The 24057-nt window shown below is 44.0% G+C and overlaps 1 protein-coding gene across 1 annotated transcript; it reads left to right on the top strand.

Annotated features, from left to right (window-relative positions):
• The first annotated feature begins 243 nt into the window (after positions 1–243).
• On the top strand, positions 244–21232 carry LOC106590115 (low-density lipoprotein receptor). Its single transcript, XM_045707922.2, has 17 exons — positions 244–584; positions 10075–10200; positions 10395–10517; positions 11199–11576; positions 12411–12533; positions 12630–12752; positions 13108–13230; positions 13435–13563; positions 13928–14099; positions 14229–14456; positions 14782–14900; positions 15161–15300; positions 16151–16292; positions 16403–16555; positions 16885–17154; positions 17881–18044; positions 18413–21232. Exons 1-17 carry the CDS (start codon positions 506–508, stop codon positions 18446–18448), a joined length of 2628 nt encoding a protein of 875 aa, XP_045563878.2. The 5' UTR covers positions 244–505; the 3' UTR covers positions 18449–21232.
• The last annotated feature ends 2825 nt before the right edge of the window (positions 21233–24057 follow it).

Genomic DNA, 24057 nt, shown 5'->3' with positions numbered 1-24057 from the left:
TGACAATAAAGCCCTTAAATTAAAATTGAAGGTGGGGTCAGGCTAGGTAAGACAGGGAATCCAGCTCAGCCAGATAATGATAACAGTAACGTTGTGGTTGGGTGACTCTCTTCCTTTCTCTTCCTCTCTCTGTCAGTGACTGCTGTAGCTCCACCCCTGCGGTGCTGATGTCGAATTTCAAATATCACACCACTCTGCTGATCCCGCCCACTTGTAGGACCACATAGAAATAGTCAGAAGTGACTCAAAAAATCTAATATTTCTCCACCGGCACTAGACACAGGCGCACAGTAAGTCTTCTCTATATATCCAAACAACAATCATTCGTTTATCCCAGTTTGTTTTAGCTGTGACTACAACATCCACAAAGATATTGAAGCATCTCTCAGTTGAGTTGAAATAGTGCTGTTCAGTAGGCCTGCTGTCAAACATTTTGCGTGCCGGGTGGTCGATATTAGACCAAGAAGAAACACTTCGAATTGTGTGGAAGTCCGAAGGAGAAAAGATGCTACCGACTCGTGTGGGAATCACCGGGCTGACAGCATGTTGCCTGGTGTTGCTTTCCCACTGTTTTGCTCCTACAGGTAAGGATGTGAAGTCAATTGTATCACGCAAGATGCTTATGATGCGTATTTTTGGGGCTGACTCCGGCTGAGTGCAGAGCGGGTTTTGCCCTTGGGGCTCTCTAGTCTAAACGATCTGACATGGAATTTGACATCTTTAAATTACTTATAACATGACATAGTTGTCAATTGCCTATATTTCAGTCAGCTTTTTATTTTATGTCTGACATGGAATTGCAAATGCAACCGTGCTGCTCACATAGAATAAATGGCTGAATTAATTTCTATTTTGGTGCTTTAATACCAGTCGAATGTTCAATTAAACCAATGTTTATACCCTCGTGTCCTAGGCTGAACTTGTAATAGTGGGTTTAGTGCGCAGGAAGTGGGCATGTTCTTGACATTGAGAGACAAGCGCTAACAGCTTTTCAATACATTTTCCCTTTCAAAGTCGATTAACTTGTAGGACCACATAGAAATAGTCAGAAGTGACTCAAAAAATCTAATATTTCTCCCCGGCACTAGTCCTAGAACTTAAACATTTTGTCAACGAAAATTATAGTTTATCTATAAAAGTTAAAATGTATCTATTTCGTCCGTATGAACGAAAGCTACGCTCGGTAAGTCGATTGGCTGTTCTTCAAATAGTATGTAGCCGCGAGACAATCAGAATGAGAAATAGGCTCGTCACATCCGGTAGGACTACATGTCAAGGCTGTCTGGTTTTACCTCTGGGCTTGACTTGTTGGAGGAAAAAGACGGTTGTCAACGAGAAAGGGCGCGGCAAAAGGGCGCCCAGCCCAGCTTCTATACCGTGTGGCAAGAGGTTATTTAGCCCAGCTTCTGTGCCATGTATGGAGGAAATAGAACAACTTCGATTTTTACAGGAATGGTTTTATTTTACACCTTTGGATAGACTATTTTGAGACAAAATTCTGATTGTTGCAGACCTTGATCACTAATTGTATGCATTTGTAGGTTAGATGTAGCTTAATGTCAAAATACATTCTCAATTGACATTTAAAATCATAGCTTTTGTCATCAACAATTAAATGTAATAGGCTTATTAATAGATGCATGTTATGAGAATATGTTTATCACCTCAAGCAAAGTCTGCTTCCTTCTTTAGATGTCTTGATATGATTAAAACCACCAACTTCCTTTACCAGCAACCCACAGTAGGAACTAAATACACTATCATACAACTCACATGTCCATTAACTTATTTGCTAACATTATTACAATGTATTACATTGTATTGTATTGTATTGCAATGCATTAACAGCATTCGAGGCAAATTCCTTATTGGTTTCAGTAGGTAGGCTAAGGGTGAACTTACCGGCCTCTAGGTTAATATTGTGTTGTGTATTAGTCTAGTTGTGGCTCCATTCTGCCACCCTGTTCTACTGTAATCCCTCAATCTTTAAGGTTGCATCCCAAATAGCAACATATTTCCTTTAAAGTGCACTACTTTTGACCAGAGCCCTATGGGACTATGCCTATGGAGACTAACTCCCGCTCCCAGGGATTTGAAGATTAGAACTTCCATCCAATGTTTATAGTTTAAGGTATTCATTAATGTAGTGATTAAATCTGCTTATTAAACATGTGCAGAGTGTGTATGTCCATCTGTGTGTGTGTGTGTGTGTGTGTGTGTGTGTGTGTGGGGCCCCCACAGTAGGACTGCTGTTACTGTATGTGTGGGGCCCCAACAGTAGGTCTGCTGTTAATGTATGTGTGGGGCCCCAACAGTACTGTAGGTCTGCTGTTACTGTATATGTGGGGCCTTAGCAGTACAATAGGTCTGCTGTTACTGTATGTGTGGGGCCTCAGCAGTACTGTTGATCTGCTGTTACTGAATATATGGGGCCCCAGCAGTAGATTTGCTGTATGTGTGGGGCCCCAGCAGTAGGTCTGCTGTTACTGTATGTGTGGGGCCCCAACAGTAGGTCTGCTGTTACTGTATATGTGGGGCCCCAACAGTAGGTCTGCTGTTACTGTATATGTGGGGCCCCAACAGTAGGTCTGCTGTTACTGTATATGTGGGGCCCCAGCAGTAGGTCTGCTGTTACTGTATATGTGGGGCCCCAACAGTAGGTCTGCTGTTACTGTATGTGTGGGGCCCCAACAGTAGGTCTGCTGTTACTGTATGTGTGGGGCCCCAGCAGTAGGTCTGCTGTTACTGTATGTGTGGGGCCCCAACAGTAGGTCTGCTGTTACTGTATATGTGGGGCCCCAACAGTAGATCTGCTGTTACTGTATATGTGGGGCCCCAACAGTAGGTCTGCTGTTACTGTATGTGTGGAGCCCCAAGGGGCTGTATTAGTTGACACCATGGAGAATAATGGGAAAATCCCTGTAGAGTTGCATCAGTGGTTCAAGAATAGAATAGATTCTAGAATAATCCCCATATGAATCATGCAGCCCCAAGAGCATCTGATAGGAGAATGTACATCATGCTATGCCTAACACACCAGATCTCTCAATCAGTCACCAGTGGCATGCAAAAACACCCTTAATAACCTCACAATGAAGGTCCAAGTGGAATTGGATGAACTAGCATAAACCAAGTGCAGTTAGATTCATTAGTATAAGCCGAATGCAGTTGGATGAACGAGTTTAAACCAAAAATGCAGTTGGCTGAACTAGTACAGACTGAGTTCTGTTGGTTTAGCGTCTTGACAGACGACCATCAGTGGTCACCTAGTTCTAAATGAATCTGTGGCTATGGAAAGACCAAGCCCTGACCTTTGGCAAGATTTGTGTATACATACAAACACTTTTATCGCCGGGTGTTTGTTTATGTGTGCCACTGCCCACGTGCCAAAACAAGCAGAAATGCAGAGGCAAAATAACGGAAAGAAACAAGCCTGTCACACACAATGACAAGGGCGTTGATGAGGAATCCAATATTAGCCTCGCCTTTGACCTATATGGACCGTCCTCCTGTTGTCATCCAGTGTAGCCTTTCATACACTTCAACTAAAGCTGCGGAGATGGTTGGTGTTGCTGCAAAACAATATAGTCTTTTCAGCTGTGGTTTTACATTGACATTTCAGTCATTTAGCAGACGCTCTTGTCCAGAGTGACTTACAGTTGGATTCATTCATCTTAAGAAAGCTAGGTGGGACAACCACACATCTCAGTCATAGTAAGTCAGTGTTTCCTCAATAAAAGGAGCTCTCAGCAAAGTAACGCTATGTAAGGGGGAGGAGTCACCTGCTAGTGTTGTTGGATTACTTAAGATACTCATTGAAGAGGTAGGGTTTCAGATGTTTTCTGAAGATGGGCAGGACTTTGATGTCCTAGCTTCAGGGGAAGATGGTTCCACCATTGGGGTGCCAGGACAGAGAAGAGCTTTGACTGGGCTGAGCGGGAGCTGCCCTTCCGTAGGGGTGGGAGAGCCAAGAGACCAGAGGTGGCAGAACGGAGTGGCCGGGTTGGGGTGTAGGGTTTGAGCATAGCCTGAAGGTAGGGAGGGGCAGTTCCTCTTGCTGCTCCGTAGGAAAGTACCATGGTCTTTCTTGTAGTGGATGCGAGCTTCGACTGGAAGCCAGTGTGGAGTGTGCGGAGGAGAAGGGGTGACATGGGAGAACTTGAGAAGGTTGAACACCAGGCGGGCTGCAGCTTTCCAGTTCAAAAATATAAAAGGTTACATGGATGACATCTGGGGCTATTGGAAAGTCTATTGCAGACTCTTCCATCCGTAGCAAAAAAACAGCGTTGAAGGACCTTACATGGTCAAGTTGTCATCAAGCAGGAGGCAGTGTTTATTAATAGAACCTGATGAAGATTGGGAGTTGGGGACTCTCTCTATAAAATGTTTCTCTCTCTCTCTCTTTTTTCTCCCGCTCTCCCTTTCTGTCCCTCTCTAACTTTCTCTCCTTCACTGTCTCTTTCTATCTCTCTCTCGCTCTGTCTCTCCTCGCTCAGCAGCACGGCTAAATCAAAGTGATTTCCGTTGTATGTCGGCAGCCATATGAAGGTCTATTCAGGTCATGATGTAACTTGGTCAGGATGCTAACCTTTGAAGACAGTAGGCGTACATTACAATGAGTGAGTGCTGTCTGTCTGCAAATAGGGCTTCCTCTATTTAACTGTGAGCCAGCAGTAGTGGATAGGCCCTGACAGTAAATTGGCCGCATCCAACAAGCACCTAACTACATTAAGGCCCTGTGCAGATGGCAGCTGTGGTCAGCTGTGTGTCCCTGCTAAAGGTGCACGGGTCAGCTGTGTGTCTCTGCTAAAGGTGCACGGGTCAGCTGTGTGTCTCTGCTAAAGGTGCACGGGTCAGCTGTGTGTCCCTGCTAAAGGTGCACGGGTCAGCTGTGTGTCCCTGCTAAAGGTGCACGGGTCAGCTGTGTGTCCCTGCTAAAGGTGCACGGGTCAGCTGTGTGTCCCTGCTAAAGGTGCACGGGTCAGCTGTGTGTCCCTGCTAAAGGTGCACGGGTCAGCTGTGTGTCCCTGCTAAAGGTGCACGGATCAGCTGTGTGTCCCTGCTAAAGGTGCACGGGTCAGCTGTGTGTCCCTGCTAAAGGTGCACGGGTCAGCTGTGTGTCCCTGCTAAAGGTGCACGGATCAGCTGTGTGTCTCTGCTAAAGGTGCACGGGTCAGCTGTGTGTCTCTGCTAAAGGTGCACGGGTCAGCTGTGTGTCTCTGCTAAAGGTGCACGGGTCAGCTGTGTGTCCCTGCTAAAGGTGCACGGGTCAGCTGTGTGTCTCTGCTAAAGGTGCACGGGTCAGCTGTGTGTCTCTGCTAAAGGTGCACGGGTCAGCTGTGTGTCTCTGCTAAAGGTGCACGGGTCAGCTGTGTGTCTCTGCTAAAGGTGCACGGGTCAGCTGTGTGTCTCTGCTAAAGGTGCACGGGTCAGCTGTGTGTCTCTGCTAAAGGTGCACGGGTCAGCTGTGTGTCTCTGCTAAAGGTGCACGGGTCAGCTGTGTGTCTCTGCTAAAGGTGCACGGGTCAGCTGTGTGTCTCTGCTAAAGGTGCACGGGTCAGCTGTGTGTCTCTGCTAAAGGTGCACGGGTCAGCTGTGTGTCTCTGCTAAAGGTGCACGGGTCAGCTGTTTATTCACCAACACCCGCCCGCAATTGCTAATAAGCCATCCACAACCGCCAGATCAAGTGTAAATCTGAGGCCCACACCCAACCCTCACCCACACATATATAAAATGCGCTATAGGCTACAGTCAAAGACGGCAGAAGATTTTTTTGACATCAGTTTGACCAGTTGTAAGGAAAAAGAAAGCTGTGAAAACGACCGGGGGAGAGCATACAATACAAATAGTCTGGGTAGCCATTTTATTACCTGTTCAGGAGTCAAAAAAGATGGAAATACTATCAGATTGTATGATGAAGACAGCACCTCTACAGACGGTATCTAACTGAGCAATGCGTTCTCTCAAGATGCAGAAAGAAATCATATTTCTCCACTCATGTTCCCAAGTCCAAATTTAGCCTACATTTGGTGTATAATTTACCTGCAAGAAAGGCTTAATTCTGCAGGAGTTATTATTAAGGCTATGTGAGAGGTTATAGACCTACAGTCAGTGTCCAGATTTCAGTTTCCCTTTAACCCATCTGAACAGTAGCCTACAGTTCCCTTGACACAGGCCTATTTTAAGTCCCGTCTTGTGGCTGTCAAATCTGTTTAGTGTCTCACAATCACACATAACACAGCCAGCACTGCTATCATCCTCTTTCACCACTTCACCAGATCTTTCCCAAACATTTCTGTTCAGGCCCTCCCTTCTCTTTATTTTCAACTCTCCTTTTGCAGCTTTTGTCTTATTGAATGAAATTTCAACCATGTCCTTAACTTTTTCTGCCTGTTTCCGGACAGCATTTGGCGATTGGCTGTGTAGGCTATGTGGAGTGCTGCTAGGCCCTAACGCTTAGTCTTATGCACTAATGCCAGATAGCCTACAATAATAAAATAAGAAGCCCAATGTAGCCTGTTGATAGAAATTGCACTAGAATTATACATTGATGGATATTTTGAAGGTATTGTTTCTCTTTATTTAACCCGCCTGCCACACGGATATAACTGCTGGGACTGCGGGTTAGGAGTCAACCCCCTCATCACTAGTCTCTGCCTCGCTCTGTCTATTTGTCTCTGCCTCTCCTCCCCCGTGGGTCAAAGTTTGTGAGGATGGCGTCAGGCATAGGAAGGAGAATGCGAATCAGGTGACTTGCCGGTAATTCCATTTGCAAGACAGACAGGCAGACAGGCAGGCAGGCAGACAGGCAGGCAGGCAGACACCTAAGAATGTGCTGATTGGTGAATAAGGAAGGTTGCTTATAATTGCTTTTTGGTTCTTAGAATCTGAGATTATTACGCAATAGTTTACAGGCTGCATGCAGAGCTAGTTTGAATGGGATTTGCTGTTACTAATGAAAAGTATCCTGCTGGTAGAACTGTAGATTTGTTAAAGTAACGTTCCACTCGAAGTACAACAGGATTTTCCCACTCACTTTGTCTGAAGTCGATTTCCCCAAGACAATTATTTTCTGGAGTAATTGTGAAGAAAACCCAATGCAATACAACTATTATCCCTCAAGGAAACGCGCCAGAGAAATCACCCCATATTTGTTATCTTGATTTAGTTTAGTCACAACCTCAAAGACAAACGAAATGCCCATATGGTGACTCACTGTACATACAGTAACCGTACAGACAGTAGGTGGACTGCATAAGGAAGTTAAGTAGACAGGAACCAAACTTCTATTTTATGATTATGTTTGTTTAATAATAATTAACTGTAACCTGAACAGTGTACCACAAACAAACTTCCTCCGTCGTCTGTGCTTGGTTACTACGCCAAGTGCGTGGCTTAGTTATCGATCAATGATATGCACGACGCACACAAATACACTCTGACGTCACGACACACCCACACTGAGAGAGAGGGCTATGTATCGCAATGGCGTGGCCCAACCTTTCCAGCCAGACGGTTTTTGGTTCAAACGGAAGCTAAACTTGGCCTCTGTCGTTGATAACGTCTCACATTCAAAGCTAGTCAATGGAAAGAGGTTTCCATTCAGAACCGGCTGGGCTTTTTAAAAAGATAAACGACTTACAACATCCTGGGGAAATAACTCTCACCCACTGCATTTCAATTAGAGACTAAGTTGAATACAGTACAAGTCCTCTATTACCCAATGTATATCTAATCGTATAGGCTACAAAGAGAGAGTGCAGTACAGTATGCTTGGGAGCGGAGATTTGTGACCCAGAGAGAGAGAATGGTAGACATAGTTGTGACGTACGGTACAGTCTAACATACTGTACACACAGATGCCTGTTGAGAGTACAGTGGGCTATGCTGCTGGAGGTTGAGTGTCGTGTGACCTAGAGAGAGAATGGTAGAGAGAACACAGTATGCAGCTTGAGAGGCATGTGACCCATTTGTAGATGATGGGACAGGAGATTAGTAGGAGAGAGAATTAAAAATAGACAGAGAAATAGGGGAGAGGGGAGAGCCAGACAGAGAGAAAGGGGGAGGGGAGACAGAGAGGATCATGGAAAGAGAGAAAGGCAGAGTGCGTGTCGGGCCAAGTAACGTCTCCGTTTTCACTTGAGAGACTGTAGAAGTCTCAGGGCGAGCTAACAGTCGGCCTCGTAAATGTATCACCACTCTCTCCAAGAACAGCTGGAATAGGATGGGGGGAAACTATTCCTGGAACCTCCGCTGTGTGTGTGTGTGTGTGTGTGTGTGTGTGTGTGTGTGTGTGTGTGTGTGTGTGTGTGTGTGTGTGTGTGTGTGTGTGTGTTCACTGGAAACACAGTCCTGGCGGTTACAGTGCCTGTGTATCATCATGTAGGCTATTGTAGCATTTCAGGCGAGGGGTTCAGCAGTTGTTTTTTCACCATGAAAAGCCCTGATTGATCAAGTCAGGCCAACATTTCTCAATACAAGATTGTCTTACGATATTATAGTCCCACATCTCTACAGGAAGGTGTGAGCATTGGTGACATCACATGCCAATAGATGGAGCAAGCACCCTCTATCTTCTGAGTCTCCTTCACTAACTCTCTGTGTAGCAACCGACTTTACGACTTGAGTCATGCTGGTGTAGCCGCGGTTACTATTACATGTGTCAACATCCGACAGCAGTTGTGCCCCACCTTCCCCTGTTGCTCTCACTAGTGCTCTTGTTATGAGCATTTTGAGGAAAGTCCCTCGAGGGCCAATCAGCAGCTGGTGGTGTGATTATGACTCCTCCCCCCTTCATTGTCTTAAAGAGACAGCCGCAGGCTCTGACTCATACTCTGTTGCCTCAGGCACAGCGGAATGTGACAGTGGAAGGAGAAACTGACTTACAGCGACCGAGACCTTGCAGAATATTGATGGTTCCATGCTAGCTCTACCTGTTGGCTCTCACTTCCTTGTTGAAGACATCTTCACTTTGATTGGGCAGATGAGTTCAATGAGGTTGTGACCTCGGCAACCCAAAATAAATTGGGCCGTTTTGGGGTTGAATCTCGTTTCACTGTTGAATAGGCTAGTCAAACAGTTACGTGGTATTCATTCATAAGCCTACTGGCAGAAACTAGAAGTGAGAAAAAAATTGATTTCCTTGCTCAAGTCTGTACAGTAGGTCTATAAGTTGTTTAATTTTCCCTTACCGGATGCTGTATATGTGGGCCAATGGTGTGTGCGTGTGAGTTGACACTTGTGTGTGTGTTCTGTTTGGGCAACCTCTTGTCCTGCACTAATTTCCTTCATTTGAGAGTTTACATGAGAAACGCACAAACAGTAGTTGCCAAGCAACAGTCTTGAGTGCATAACAAAATGGCCGTCAAGTTCTCACTGTCTGCTGAAAGACCATGAGATACAGTAGCTCCAGTGTGTGAACAATAAGAGATAAGTCTCTCCCATGGGAAACTCCTTCCCTTCCTGTTTAGAAATGCTCCATATTGTAGTCTTTTTACCTCATCCTGTTCCTTAATCTTTGGACTCTCACTACTGTAGCTCTTATCATACATAATTGCTGGTCCCAGAGGGGCACTACAAAACATTTTACAGGATGTGTTCTTCTCACCAACAACAAGATATAATCCCAATCTTAATGGCCGTCAGATGACTGCCTTCTGTTGTCAGCGAGCGTTGTTGAACATGAACTAAGTAACTTCCCTCGGTTAGTTCAATGTTAACATCCGTCACTACTACAGACCTATTCTATCCTCTGCGTGAGCCTAATGTTATGTGGTACTAGTGTCACATGACAGAAAATATGTATTATGAATTATTGCCCTATATTGTAAAAACTCACTGAGTCAGTATCAAATACACTCTGTTAAAATGTCTACCTAGTATATTATATTTGTACTACCTTGTATATTTTAGGCCGTCATTGTAAATAAGAATTTGTTCTTGACTGACTTGCCTAGTTAAATAAATAAAACCATTAAAAAAATTACAAAAATTACACTAGTATAGATTTATAAAAGATGAAATGTGTCCTGTCTGTCAGTCATTTACAGTTATCCTGGGTTTTTCTTCTCCTAGATGCTGCGTATACATGTGGGACAAGTCAGTTCAGGTGTGGCAACGGGAAATGTATCACCAGCCGGTGGGTGTGTGACGGAGCTGATGACTGTGGTGATGGAACTGACGAGCTGCCAGCCGCCTGTGGTGAGTAACTGACTCTTCCTCCTCTTCCTCCTCTTTTACTCTTCTTCTCTCTCCTCTTTCTTTTCATACTCTTCTTCCTCATCCTTCTCCTCCTTCCTCTGTTCTCCTCCTCCTCTTCAGATAAGATATAATTGCTAAGATGTGTCACACAGACTCTAATATCTGTATCTGTTGATGTCTCTCTGTGTCTCCAGAGGCTAAGACCTGCCTGCCCACTGAGTTCAGCTGTGGAGGCCCACTGAACAAGTGTATCTCCGGAACGTGGCACTGTGATGGCGAAGCTGACTGTGACAATGGAGCTGATGAGAAGAGCTGCGGTAAGATAACAGTACGGATGTAGGACCTTCATTTGATCACCCTGTTGCAGGAGAACTTTCCTACAATGCAGGACATTTAACATTTGTAGTGTATTTGAAGTTTAAGAAGGCTTATGAAGTTCGTAATTTCCACTTTGAAATTTGACTTGATTTGTCCTTACGAAAAATCTATCAAACTCTACAGAAATGTCCATTTAATTATAATCCACGTAATAATTCACATTTCCGGTTGCTGCAGGATTATTTTCTTGCTGAAGCAAACTGTCTCAAATGAAGATCCTACATATTTACAGTCACTAGTCTAGTCCAATAGTGTATATGCTGTAGCCAACTCTTCTATCGGTGTCATACTTGATAGACTACACTGCAGTCATCACCATACTGAAGACAAACGGTTCTGTTCATCACTGATTACCTCTGTGGTTCGTGCATGATGATGTGTTAAGACTTCAGTTTGTAATCACTAACTGGTGCTATCACCACATCACTGTGGTCCTTGTGTCTACTCTGCACACATTGAACCCTTAGACAAAAACCTCTCGTTCTTTTAGTGACAATAATATTATTTACAGATATAAAAACATCCTAAAGACACAATAGAGTACAAATACTGTGTCACCCAGTCCCCAACCCTTCCATATTCCTAACCCTCCATCCCTCTCTCTCCCTCCCTCCCTCCAGCCGCAAAGAACTGCACCGACGACGAGTTCCACTGCTCCAACGGTCAGTGCATCGCCGTCTCCTTCGTGTGCGACAAGGACAAGGACTGTTCCGATGGTTCTGACGAGACTTCCTGTCCCACCGCCACCTGCGGTTCCAACGCTTTCCAGTGTAACAACACTGTGTGTGTACCGCGTTTCTGGGCCTGCGACGGCGACGCCGATTGTGCCGACGGTTCAGACGAGTGGCCCCAGAACTGTGGCGGGAGGGACACCAAACCGACAACAAAGCCCTGTGGGCCACATGAATTCCACTGTGGGAGTGGGGAGTGTATCCATAGGAGTTGGAGCTGTGATGGAGGCAAGGACTGTCAGGATAATTCAGATGAAACCAACTGCAGTGAGTGGAAGGTTTTTTGACAATATTCTACTCTGCTTCTGTCCTTTCTCTCTGAAACAGCTGTTTTTTTCAAAGACAGAAATATGCTTATTTAGTTAAGCGTTTACAAAAACAAATGTTCATCTTCCGAGATCTACTGTATGAACAGACGCTAAACTAAGGGACTCTTAAGAGAAAATCCCAATCGCACTTTATCTGTCCATCTGTCTTGTTGTATTGTTTATCTAACCTCTCTCTCTCGGTAGGTCGGCCCACTTTATCTGTCCATCTGTCTTGTTGTATTGTTTATCTAACCTCTCTCTCTCTCGGTAGGTCGGCCCACTTTATCTGTCCATCTGTCTTGTTGTATTGTTTATCTAACCTCTCTCTCTCTCGGTAGGTCGGCCCACTTTATCTGTCCATCTGTCTTGTTGTATTGTTTATCTAACCTCTCTCTCTCGGTAGGTCGGCCCACTTTATCTGTCCATCTGTCTTGTTGTATTGTTTATCTAACCTCTCTCTCTCGGTAGGTCGGCCCACTTTATCTGTCCATCTGTCTTGTTGTATTGTTTATCTAACCTCTCTCTCTCGGTAGGTCGGCCCACTTTATCTGTCCATCTGTCTTGTTGTATTGTTTATCTAACCTCTCTCTCTCGGTAGGTCGGCCCACTTTATCTGTCCATCTGTCTTGTTGTATTGTTTATCTAACCTCTCTCTCTCGGTAGGTCGGCCCACTTTATCTGTCCATCTGTCTTGTTGTATTGTTTATCTAACCTCTCTCTCTCGGTAGGTCGGCCCACTTTATCTGTCCATCTGTCTTGTTGTATTGTTTATCTAACCTCTCTCTCTCGGTAGGTCGGCCCACTTGCCAGCCAGATGAGTTTCAGTGTAACGATGGCTCCTGTATCCATGGTAGCCGTCAGTGTGACCGCCAGTTTGACTGCAAGGATCTGAGCGATGAGATGGACTGCAAGAGCGGTGAGGCTCAGCCCTAATGGACACACACACACACACACTCCCTATAGCTGTACTATATGTCTAATAATATTCTCCTCTTTCTTATTCTCCCCCCAGTGGATGCGTGTGAGGGCCCGAATAACTTCAGGTGTAAGAGTGGGGAGTGCATCACCGTGGACAAGGTGTGCAACGGGCAGAAAGACTGCCGAGACATGTCCGACGAACCTATCAGGGAGTGTGGTGAGTTGGAACCGTAGACATATTCTGCGTCCCAAATGGCACCCTAATCCCTGTTTCGGCCACTACTTTTGACCCTGGGCCCATAGGGAACTCCCTTTACACTCACATACCATTCAGTGGAAAACAGAGGAGAGAGACCACATCCCAGCCAGGAAAATATGATGGAGACAGCTAGCCAAGTGGTTCAGCCAGTCTGGTCTGGCCGAACTAGTTAGTGGTTTAACGAGTGAGGTGACTGGTTTAGTCTTGCCGAAGGAAAAAGGCTGTCATCATGGACATTGAGGATGATGGTTGTTTCTTATAGATTTCTAGATACATAGAAGAAATATAACTGATTTCCGGTCTGATTCTACAGGCAACAACGAGTGTTTGACCAATAACGGCGGTTGCTCTCACACCTGTACCGACCTGAAGATTGGCTTCAATTGCTCCTGTCCTGCTGGGTACAGTCTGTGGAAGGACAACAGGAAATGTGAAGGTGTGTGTAAATAAACGTTTACATGACACTTTTCTAAGACTCTGAACTCAGCTCAGAAGATTGACTGAGCTCTAAGTCACTATAGTGACGAGTGCCAGATTAGATCGCAGGACATTGGATTTGGATCAAATCATACTATGAATTGCCACAACTGACCCCTGACCCTATCTTCTGACCTCTAACCCTGTTTTCCTCCTCCTGTAGACATTGATGAGTGTGCTGACCCAGACACCTGTACCCAGATCTGTGTGAACATCCTGGGAAGTTACAAGTGTGAGTGTGAGGAGGGCTACGAACTGGACCCCAAGACCAAGACCTGCAAGGCTGCCACAGGTACGTGTGAGATGGAGGGACACACTAGTTAAGCTACATTCCGACAGCCACCCCAGCATACCACTTAGAATGGATGCTCGATAGATCGCTTGCTAGTGTGGATATATGAACAGAGCCTTGGAAGGAATTCTGATATAGTCTGAACAAATCAAAGCAAAGAAGAGGTTTAGGAAGCTTCTCTGAGGCCTCATTATTAAACAACAACTTTCTAAATGTGATGTAAATATAGTTAAGAGGCAGATTTGAGGCCCACTGTTTTACTGGAAACGACAACTTTTTAAATGTGATGTAAATACAGTTAGGTAAAGTGGCAGACTTGAGGTCGAAATCTAAAACTTTCTAAATCTAATTGTATGTCTTCCAGGTACTGTCCCCTACCTGTTGTTCACCAACCGCCACGAGGTGAGGAAGATGACTGTGGACCGTAGAGAGTACGTCCCTCTCATCCCCAGCCTGAAGAACGTGGTGGCCCTGGACATGGACATGCCTGGACACAGGATCTTCTGGTCTGACCTGCACCACAGGAAGATCTACAGGTGAGGACCTACTGGGGGAAGGGGAGTGTGTGTGTGTTTGTGTATATATATATCTATATCTCTGCAAACAGACAATACACAGTATTTGTTCGTTAACAAACATCTATTTTGTCCCGCCGCCTTCCGCAGCGCCGACATGAATTTGGCAGGGAACTCCTCCCACCACAGCGTGGTGATTGACAGCCAGATGGAGGCGCCGGAGTGTCTGGCCGTCGACTGGATTCACGGTAACATCTATTGGACGGACAGCGTGCTCCAGACCGTCTCCGTGGCAACCACGGACGGAACACGGCGAAAGACGCTGATCAGCGAAGGACTGGAGAAACCAAGAAGCATCGTGGTGGACCCAGCCAACAAGTAAGAAACTTGGGTTTTGATTGATTGGTTTTATTAACCGTGTTTGGGTCATAGCCTATTGATCTGTATTCATTAGTATCATGCTCAATAGGGTGTTGACTGCCATGAAAACCAAAAAGATAAATCTTCGACAGGATGCTTTTGTTGTCGAACATATTGGAATAATTGAATGAGTGAGGATCTCCTTCGCAAACATGAAACAACACAGAAGCTCAACGTGTCAGCGTGTGTGATTTCTCTAAAGACTTCCAGATGTCTTCCAGATGTTGTGCTGAAGTGTGTTAGAGGTAGGAGTTCTGACTGACGGTAATGTGTCTGTTTCCAGCTTCATGTACTGGACTGACTGGGGCAACGAGGCCAAGATCGAGAAGAGTGGGCTGAACGGTGCCAACCGCGTCGCCTTGGTAACGGACAACATCATGTGGCCCAACGGCATCACTCTTGGTAAGAAGAGTCCACTGATTGGACATTGCAATATAGTGATGTGTGATTGGACACATTGTAATTTGCTGACTCACATGATTCTTATACTCGTATACAGAACAGTTGAGATTTTGTGTTGTGTTATTGTTGGAGTTCTATCATACATTATTTACATTTAAATGCATTCAAATAATCTGCCTCGTTATCATGCGTGGAAGCATTGTTTATAAGTTAATGATTATACAGTGGGATTTCTCTTACGCTGTCTGTCTCTCTAACAGACATGGTTAACCAGCGTCTGTACTGGGTGGACTCTAAGATGCACACCCTCTCCAGCATCGGCGTAAACGGAGAAGGACGACACACACTCATCTACAACGAGGACAAGCTGGCTCACCCCGTCTCTCTCGCCGTCTTCGAGGTAAATAGTGATAGAATGGGGACATTAAGGTCTCCCTAACTTGAGTTCCATGAATGGAGTTCCTTCTGGAGTATAGTTATGGACAGGTCCTAGATGAATTGTAGGAAGGGAGACTTAACTGAACCAGTAGAGTCCAGTCCATCAGGGCAATGGTTACAATCCAACCTCAGAACCTCCTCTAGGTCCCTGGGTCGAGCACCATGGCCTTCCCCCTCTACCCTGGCTGTGACCCCAGAACCTCCTTTAGGTCCCTGGGTCGAGCACCATGGTCTCCCCACACCAACCTGGCTGTGGTAGCTTTAATTAAAGGGGATTTCCAGGTTCAGAGTCTTATCCACCAGCCCGGTTAATGAGTTTAGCCATGCAGCTAGCCAGCTTTAGCTGTATTACAGAAATCCATCCATGTAGCTGCTGAATGGAGACCAAACTGATCTTACAGTATCCAGGCCATAGGTTAATAAGCCCCATATCTGAAACTGTTGGTTTCCCCCGTTTACATTAGGACAGATACATTAAGTCTTTGTTTGTGGATGGATTTGTAAGTACGCTATGTACTGACTATGATACGGTATGTACTGACTATGATATGCCATGTACTGACTATGTACAGTTGGTTAACTTTGTAAGTACTCTATGTACTGACTATGGACAGTTTGTTAACTTTGTAAGTACTGTATGTACTGACTATGGACAGTTTGTTAACTTTGTAAGTACTGTATGTACTGACTATGGACAGTTTGTTAACTTTGTAAGTACTGTATGTACTGACTATGGACAGTTTGTTAACTTTGGGTAACCTAGTTTTTTTCTTCCTGTCTCTCTTTTCTGGTTTCTCTCATTTGTTTCACAGGAGAAAGTATTCTGGACCGACATGGACGACAGAGCAGTCATGAGCGCCAACCGCCTGACAGGAAATGACATCACTGTACTGGCGGAGGACCTGGTGCAGCCAGAGGATATCATTGTATACCACAACCTCAAGCAGCCCATCGGTATGGCAACGCACGCTTTTTAAAAACATAACAAATCTCATATGAATAACTGTAATTAACTTTAAAAGCTGAATCAGGTGGTCTAACACTCACTTCTCTCCCTCCTATAGGAAAGAACTGGTGCACAGAGAAAAACTTTGTGAATGGAGGTTGTGAGTTCCTATGTCTGCCTGCTCCTCAGATCAACCAACACTCCCCCAAATACACCTGTGCCTGTCCTGATCACATGACCCTCGGCCTGGACATGAGGAAGTGTGTGGCAGGTATGTGTTTTCCTCTGTCGAACCCTATGGAACTTTAGAGAAGAAGGGTGCAACTCTTGCCCTGTAGACCCCTTTCCTGCAGTCAAATGACCAGATCGCCCACCTCATGGGTGGAATGTTATTAATATTTTCATTATTAATCATCATTAAAATTAGTTTAAGACCAAATATTTTGTAGTTAAAAGCTAGTTCAAAAGCCAATGGATGTCAAAGTGTTAGTGTTTATCCTCATACTCACTGTTCATGGTCATTGAACCTTTTCTCAAACTAACTGACACGTTCTTGTGTGTCTAACCTTTAACCTTTACCCCCATCTCTTATCTCAACAGCTCCAACAACTACCGCTCCCCCCACCACTCCCAAAACTGTAGCCCCCATCCCTACCGGGGCCCCAACCAAACAGCCAGCTCGTCCCACTTCCACCACAACTACAACAACTACCTCCTCCGCCCGCCGTGCCCAGCCTCAGGACCCCGATACGTCCTCGACTGCTCACAGTCCACAGGAAACTGCAGTCACAGGTCAAAATGGCTATGTTGCCATGCCCAAAGTAGCTGAGGCATCACACCATACTGTGCTCTACATTGTCTTACCTATCAGTGAGTATTTTACCTTGTAGTATCAGCATAATGTCTAATGCACTGATAAATACAGTTGTACTGTAGTAACCTACTCTCTGTTTATGTATTGACTTACGTGTTGATATACACTGAGTGTACAAAACATTAGGAACACCTGCTCTTTCCATGAGACTGACCAGGTGAAAGCTATGATCCCTTATTTATGTTACGTGTTAAATCCACTTCAATCAGTGTAGCTGAAGGGGAGGAGACAAGCCTTGAGATATTTGAGACATGGATTGTGTACGTGTGCCATTCAGAGGCCGAATGGGCAAGACAAAAGTTTAAGTGCCTTTGAACGGGGTATGGTAGTAGGTACCAGGTGCACCGGTTTGAGTGTGTCAAGAACTGCAACGCTGCTGGGTTTTTGACTCTCAACCGTTTTCCGTGTGTATCAAGAATGGTCCACCACCCAAAGGACATCCAGCCAACTTGACACAACTGTGGGAAGCATTGGAGTCAACATGGGCCAGCATCCCTGTGGAATGCTTTCGACACCTTGTAGAGTCCATGCCCTGACAAATTGAGGCTGTTCTGAGGGCAAAGGGGGGTGTAACTCAATATTAGGAAGGTGTTTCTAATGTTTTGTACACTCAGTAAAACCCATATCATTGTAAAAGTTAAACTGGCTTTACCTACCATACTTTATCAACAACAATTACAACAACAAGAACTGACCTTTGACCCCCTATCTCCTCTCTCCAGTGATGATGTGCCTGGTGCTGTTTGGTGCAGTGTTGCTATGGAGACACTGGAGGCTGAAGAACACCAACACCATCCACTTTGACAACCCCGTGTACCAGAAGACCACAGAGGACGAGTTGCACATCTGTAGAAACCACAGCCAGGACGGATACACCTACCCACAGGTACTGTCACTGTCACCTAGCAACCCACCAAGCAACACAGTCATTGTCTTATTACTTATGTAGACTACACGTATCACCAGGGTTAGAGTTCATTCCATTTAAATTCTCATACTGTGTTAAGATCAATACCATTTCGATTGAGTAAAATAATGGGATGAATTGCCCATCGTTTTCCTATGTGGAGTTGCAATCCACTTAATTTCCTGAACTGAGTTTAAATGGAATTGACCCCAATCCTGCAGGTGTTCTGCAGTGGCTAACAGATAGCATGTGACCGTTGATTATGGTATAGCCTATGAAATACTGCATGTAGCGGTTTTCAGTGTTGTGTGACTTTGTTGATCGTTATTTTCTGTCTCCCCTTACAGAGGCAGATGGTGAGCCTGGAAGAAGACCTGGCATGACTAGTAGAAGAAGAAGAAGTGGATATGAAGAATTGTATTTAAAGAGAGAGAGATTTTTGTTTGAAAAAGTGACAAGGTCATTTTAACCCTAATGCTACTGACACGTCCTTTCCAATCCTTTGATGATGACCTCATCTCGATGACCTAAGTTCCTGGCTTCCTGTTCCGAAGATTCCGTTCCGACCTCAACACTGTGCTGCCAGCCAAGACGAATAAGAAGGAAAAAAGAAGCTCAAAAGAAGAAAAACTTGGTTGCCGTGAAAACCCACCCAAAACAAAGGAATGGATGAAGATGAAACATACAAACGGAATCACAATGACAACCATCTAACACAGCTTCCACTTTGTTTGGTTTTGTTACATATCACTTAGCAGCTCTTTTGTAAATGAGTGTACATTTGGCTACTTACTGTAAAATAGGTCAACTTTTGTTCTAATGTTGCATAAGATTGTGTATAGCACTGTACAGTAGACGTCCTACACTTCCAACCCATTTGATTCTTGAGTTCAGTTTGATCCCACTTCCTTTGTCAGCCTGACAAAAGCACTAGAAAACACAATTAGCACGATATGAAGAATGTGTTGAAGATAGTGAGTTTAAAACGGGTTGCAGTCAAAAAGCTGTCTTGTCATATCTTTTGAAGGTCAAAAACGGTACCTAGTTTGTATGTTTCTGGTGTACTTAACAATGGACATTGAGATCTCTGGATGGCCTTGCCATCTGACATTGACACATGCACGTGCCTAGTCACTTAGCACCAAACAGCACCAAACATCACCACATCTTAAAGTGGAGACTTTCCCAGTGGGGACATTGAACTATGGTGTGACACTACTCTGAGCTGAAACGTGTGAGTTGTCGGCCCTAATCAGAGCTGAAACTTTTGAGTTGTTGGCACTACTCTGAGCTGAAACGTGTGAGTTGTCGGCACTACTCAAAGCTGAAACGTGAGTTGTCGGCACTACTCAAAGCTGAAACGTGAGTTGTCGGCACTACTCAAAGCTGAAACGTGTGTTGTCGGCACTACTCAAAGCAGAAACGTGTGAGCTGTCATTGGTCTCTTTACATATTTGTGCCTTTGCCATCATCAATGCAAGCATTTCTATACTCACTCCAGCAATGTGTGTAATGTCTAGTGACGTACATGTTCTTACGGTATGTGGTATACAGTGTTTAGAAGAACCCAAATGCCTTATGACCTCCTTTCACTATAGTCAACTATAGCTGACATAATAGTTATCTTGCCTTTGCACGTGCAGCAGACATTCTGTCTCTTGGTAAATATGATCTTATAGCCCCTGTCAACTGTTGCCTTACTCAAGTTACTGAGTTGAGTTGTTGCCTTATTGCCTTCTATCTGGTTATGGCTTTACACGCCTTGTGCATTTTCGATATATTCCAATTTGTGCATCAACAAGTTACATCCAAATCAATATTGATGAGCATTGTTTGTTTTGTGGCCAATTTTAAAGATCGCTGAAGGCCAGCAGCTGAAGGCTACTTGAAGGCCAGCAGCTGAAGGCTACTTAAAGGCCAGCAGCTGAAGGCTACTTAAAGGCCAGCAGCTGAAGGCTACTTGAAGGCCAGCAGCTGAAGGCTACTTGAAGGCCAGCAGCTGAAGGCTACTTGAAGGCCAGCAGCTGAAGGCTACTTGAAGGCCAGCAGCTGAAGGCTACTTGAAGGCCAGCAGCTGAAGGCTACTTGAAGGCCAGCAGCTGAAGGCTACTTGAAGGCCAGCAGCTGAAGGCTACTTGAAGGCCAGCAGCTGAAGGCTACTTGAAGGCTACTTGAAGGCCAGCAGCTGAAGGCTACTTGAAGGCCAGCAGCTGAAGGCTACTTGAAGGCTACTTGAAGGACAGCAGCTGAAGGCTACTTGAAGGCCAGTAGTTGAAGGCTAACTGAAGGCCACTGGTTTATGTCTGTATGCTGCTCACTGTTCTAAAGAGTTAAGCCATGAAGAAAACACCCTCCATTTGATTTTTTTTGTTTTATTGAGGTGGAAAGCTGACAAAATAAATTATGGTGAATGATGTTGAATGACATCCTGGTATGATATGACAATATTAATTATAATTTTTTAGAATATGTATATAGTTTGTTTGTTTCTGTAAATACTACATCCTCAGTTCGCTGTGCTATCACCCTGTTCATTTTGTACATTTTAAAATGTGAAAAATATGTTGTACATATTACAGATTTGTTTTATTTATTTATATATATACATATATAAATATCTTGATGGGATGTTTTCTTTTCCCAAGCTCTCGTGTCTACTGTGAATGGTTACACAGTTGTTAATATTGTCCCATCATCATAACCAACCAACCAATGTTCATTATCTTCATTCATTATCCATTGAATCATTATCTTGGTTGTGTGAATGACATTACTGGTTCTGAACAACGGTGTAAAGTTCAGATCCATATATAGACATATCTATGGTTCTGGTGAAGTTAATGTTTGTTCTGTTATAAGGTTGTGTTTTCATTCAAAGCTGATTGAAGATCTTACATTTTATAGACTAAATTGCCCCTGTTGTGCAGTGTTTTATGACATCAGTTGTGATCATGGTTATCAGTTGTGGTGTGTAAAGCACAATGTTGTGTATCACCCTAAGATGTACGAGTCCACAGGACAGAGCATCAGCTGCAGCTTGCCTGTTACATGCAAAATGCTCTTCTTGTTGATTCTTAATTCTCCTCTTCAGAGAATCCAATCTCAAAGTGACCATTGTTTTGTTTTTGTGATTATTTTGTTAAATAAAAGATAAAACCTGATCATTATTTATCTGTCACGTCTCTTTCATCCCACTGCACAGATAGTGTCTTCCTTGTATGGCTGTGTCATCGTTAGAACAAAAAAATACAGAACTTGTACTTAACGTTCATGGCACTGAACACACTGTATTGCTCAACCCGTTCCTGATAATGGTGGTAAGCCAACCTAATAAGGCTGTTTGATGTAGATAAAGGATTTTAGTTGTAGGCTTTCCGTTTGACCGTTTTTTTTCAGGACGAAGGCCTAAGCTACAAATTATTTTTGTTCTCAGTCAGTTGTTGTTGTTAATGTTTCATAAGGTTGTCTAGTGTGCGCAGTATTGCATTCAGTCTCTCACTGACATCTCCTTCCCGTCAGTGTGTGTGTTTTACAAACTCTTTCACCACCAGTGTAAGTCCAGCTTTTGTTATCACGTGTCAAGGTGAAGATACAGCGAGGTATAAAATAAATGGAGCTGGCACACTCAAACTCCACCACGCACCTGTATTCATAAACAATGTTTCTTCAGGACCTGATGAAGATCCTTACAGGAACTAAACGTTGCGGTTAGAGCGTTGGGCAAGTAACCGAAAGGTTTCTGGATCGAATCCCCGAGCTAACGAGGTAAAAATCTGTCATTCTGCCCTTGAACAAACAACTGAACGTTGTTCCCCGATTGGCTGTCATTGTAAATAAGAATTTGTTCTTAACTGACTTGCCTAGTTAAATAAAGGTTAATACATAAATAGGTGAAGCTTCTGAGTGTGCCGGCTCTTTATTTTATACCAACTGTTTTCAGCCCTGCACCCAACCTACTTCTTTATTAACCTTTACTTAAACTAGGAAAGTCAGTTAAGAACAAATTCTTACAGATGAAACATGTCAGTTTTATCACACTTGACTACTAATAAGGAATGCAATGTGCAGGCTGTGTGTTCTAAGCTAATTTAAACACGTTTTTATCCTCACTTAGAGAAAATTCCACTTGAATTTCCATTGTGGGAGTAATGCAGTGTTGAGAACAGCCTAGAACTTTGGTGTAACATTTCCTGCCCCAATATGTCAAGGTCACCCAATTCTATTCTATGTTAATCCAGTCATTCCCTGTGAACAATTAAGTTGCTGACTTGTGACAAGGACGTTTACAATGAAGTCCTTGTGACCCAAATTCTCCTTTACAATTATCCAGTCATTTTCATTATACACTGTGTGCACAATTATTAGGCAAGTCAGTATTTTGACCATATCATCATTATCATGCATATTTCCCAACTCCAAGCTGTATAACCTGGAATGCTTATTGGATTTAAGCATATCAGGTGATGTGTATTTGTGTAATGAGGGAGGGTGTGGCCTAAGGAGATCAACACCCTATATCAAGGTGTGTATAATTATTAGGCAGCTTCTTTTCCTCAGGCAAAATGGGCCAAAAAAGAGATTTAACTGACTCTGAAAAGTCAAAAATTTAAAAAAGTATTTCAGAGGAATGCAGCACTCTTGAAATTGCTAAGATATTGGGGCGTGATCACAGAGCCATCAAACGTTTTGTTGCAAATAGTCAACAGGGTCGCAAGAACCGTGTTGAGAAAAAAAGACGCAAATTAACTGCCAAAGATTTGAGAAGAATGAAACGTGAAGCTACCAGGAACCCATTATCCTCCAGTGCTGTCATGTTCCAGAACTGCAACCTACCTGGAGTGTCCAGAAGTACAAGGTGTTCAGTGCTCAGAGACATGGCCAAGGTCAGGAAGGCTGAAACCCAACCACCACTGAACAAGACATAAGTTGAAACGTCAAGACTGGGCCAAGAAATATCTGAAGACAGATTTTTCAAAGGTTTTATGGACTGATGAGATGAGAGTGACTCTTGACGGACCAGATGGATGGGCCCGTGGTTGGATCAGTAACGGGCACGGATCTCCACTTCGACTCAGATGCCAGCAAGGTGGAGGTGGGGTACTGGTATGGGGGGTATTATTAAAGATGAGCTAGTTGGACCTTTTCGGGTTGAAGATGGACTCAAACTCAACTCCCAAACCTACTGCCAGTTTTTAGAAGACACTTTCTTCAAGCAGTGGTACAGGAAAAAGTCTGCATCTTTCAAGAAGACCATGATTTTGATGCAGGACAATGCTCCATTGCATGCATCGAAGTACTCCACTGCGTGGCTAGCCAGTAAAGGCCTTAAAGATGAAAGAATAATGACATGGCCCCCTTCCTCACCTGACCTAAACCCTATTGAGAACTTGTGGTCCCTTCTGAAACGGAGGATTTACGGTGAAGGAAAACAGTACACCTCTCTGACCAGTGTCTGGGAGGCTGTGGTTGCTGCTGCACAAACAGTTGATGATCAACAGATCAAGAAACTGACAGACTCCATGGATGGAAGGCTTATGACTGTTATTGAAAAGAAGGGTGGCTATATTGGTCACAGATTTTTTTTTTTTAAATGTCAGAAATGTTTATTTATACATTTTGAGTTGTTTGTTTATTATTCTCACTTTAACAGATGAAAATAAACAAGTGAGATGGGGAACTTTTTGTTTTTCATTAAGTTGCATAATAATTCTGCACACTAATAGTTGCCCAATAATTGTGCACACACAGATATTCTCCAAAGAAAGCCAAAACCTCACTTTTACTTTCTTAAATATTCAGGTTTGAGGTTTATTAACATTTTGGATTGACCGAAAGCTGTTCAATAATAAAATTAATCCTCAAACATACAACTTGCCTAATAATTGTGCACACAGTGTACAATAGAGTTCTGATGTATTTGTAACAACGAAATTAACACATTTTAGGAAGTCATACGCCCCTCAGAAAGAAGAACCCTCTAGTCAAGAATGAC

Source organism: Salmo salar, chromosome 02, assembly GCF_965601325.2.
Source record: "Salmo salar chromosome 02, fSalSal1, whole genome shotgun sequence".
Classification (NCBI taxonomy): domain Eukaryota; kingdom Metazoa; phylum Chordata; class Actinopteri; order Salmoniformes; family Salmonidae; genus Salmo; species Salmo salar.
This window is presented reverse-complemented; position numbering and strand designations above follow the sequence as displayed.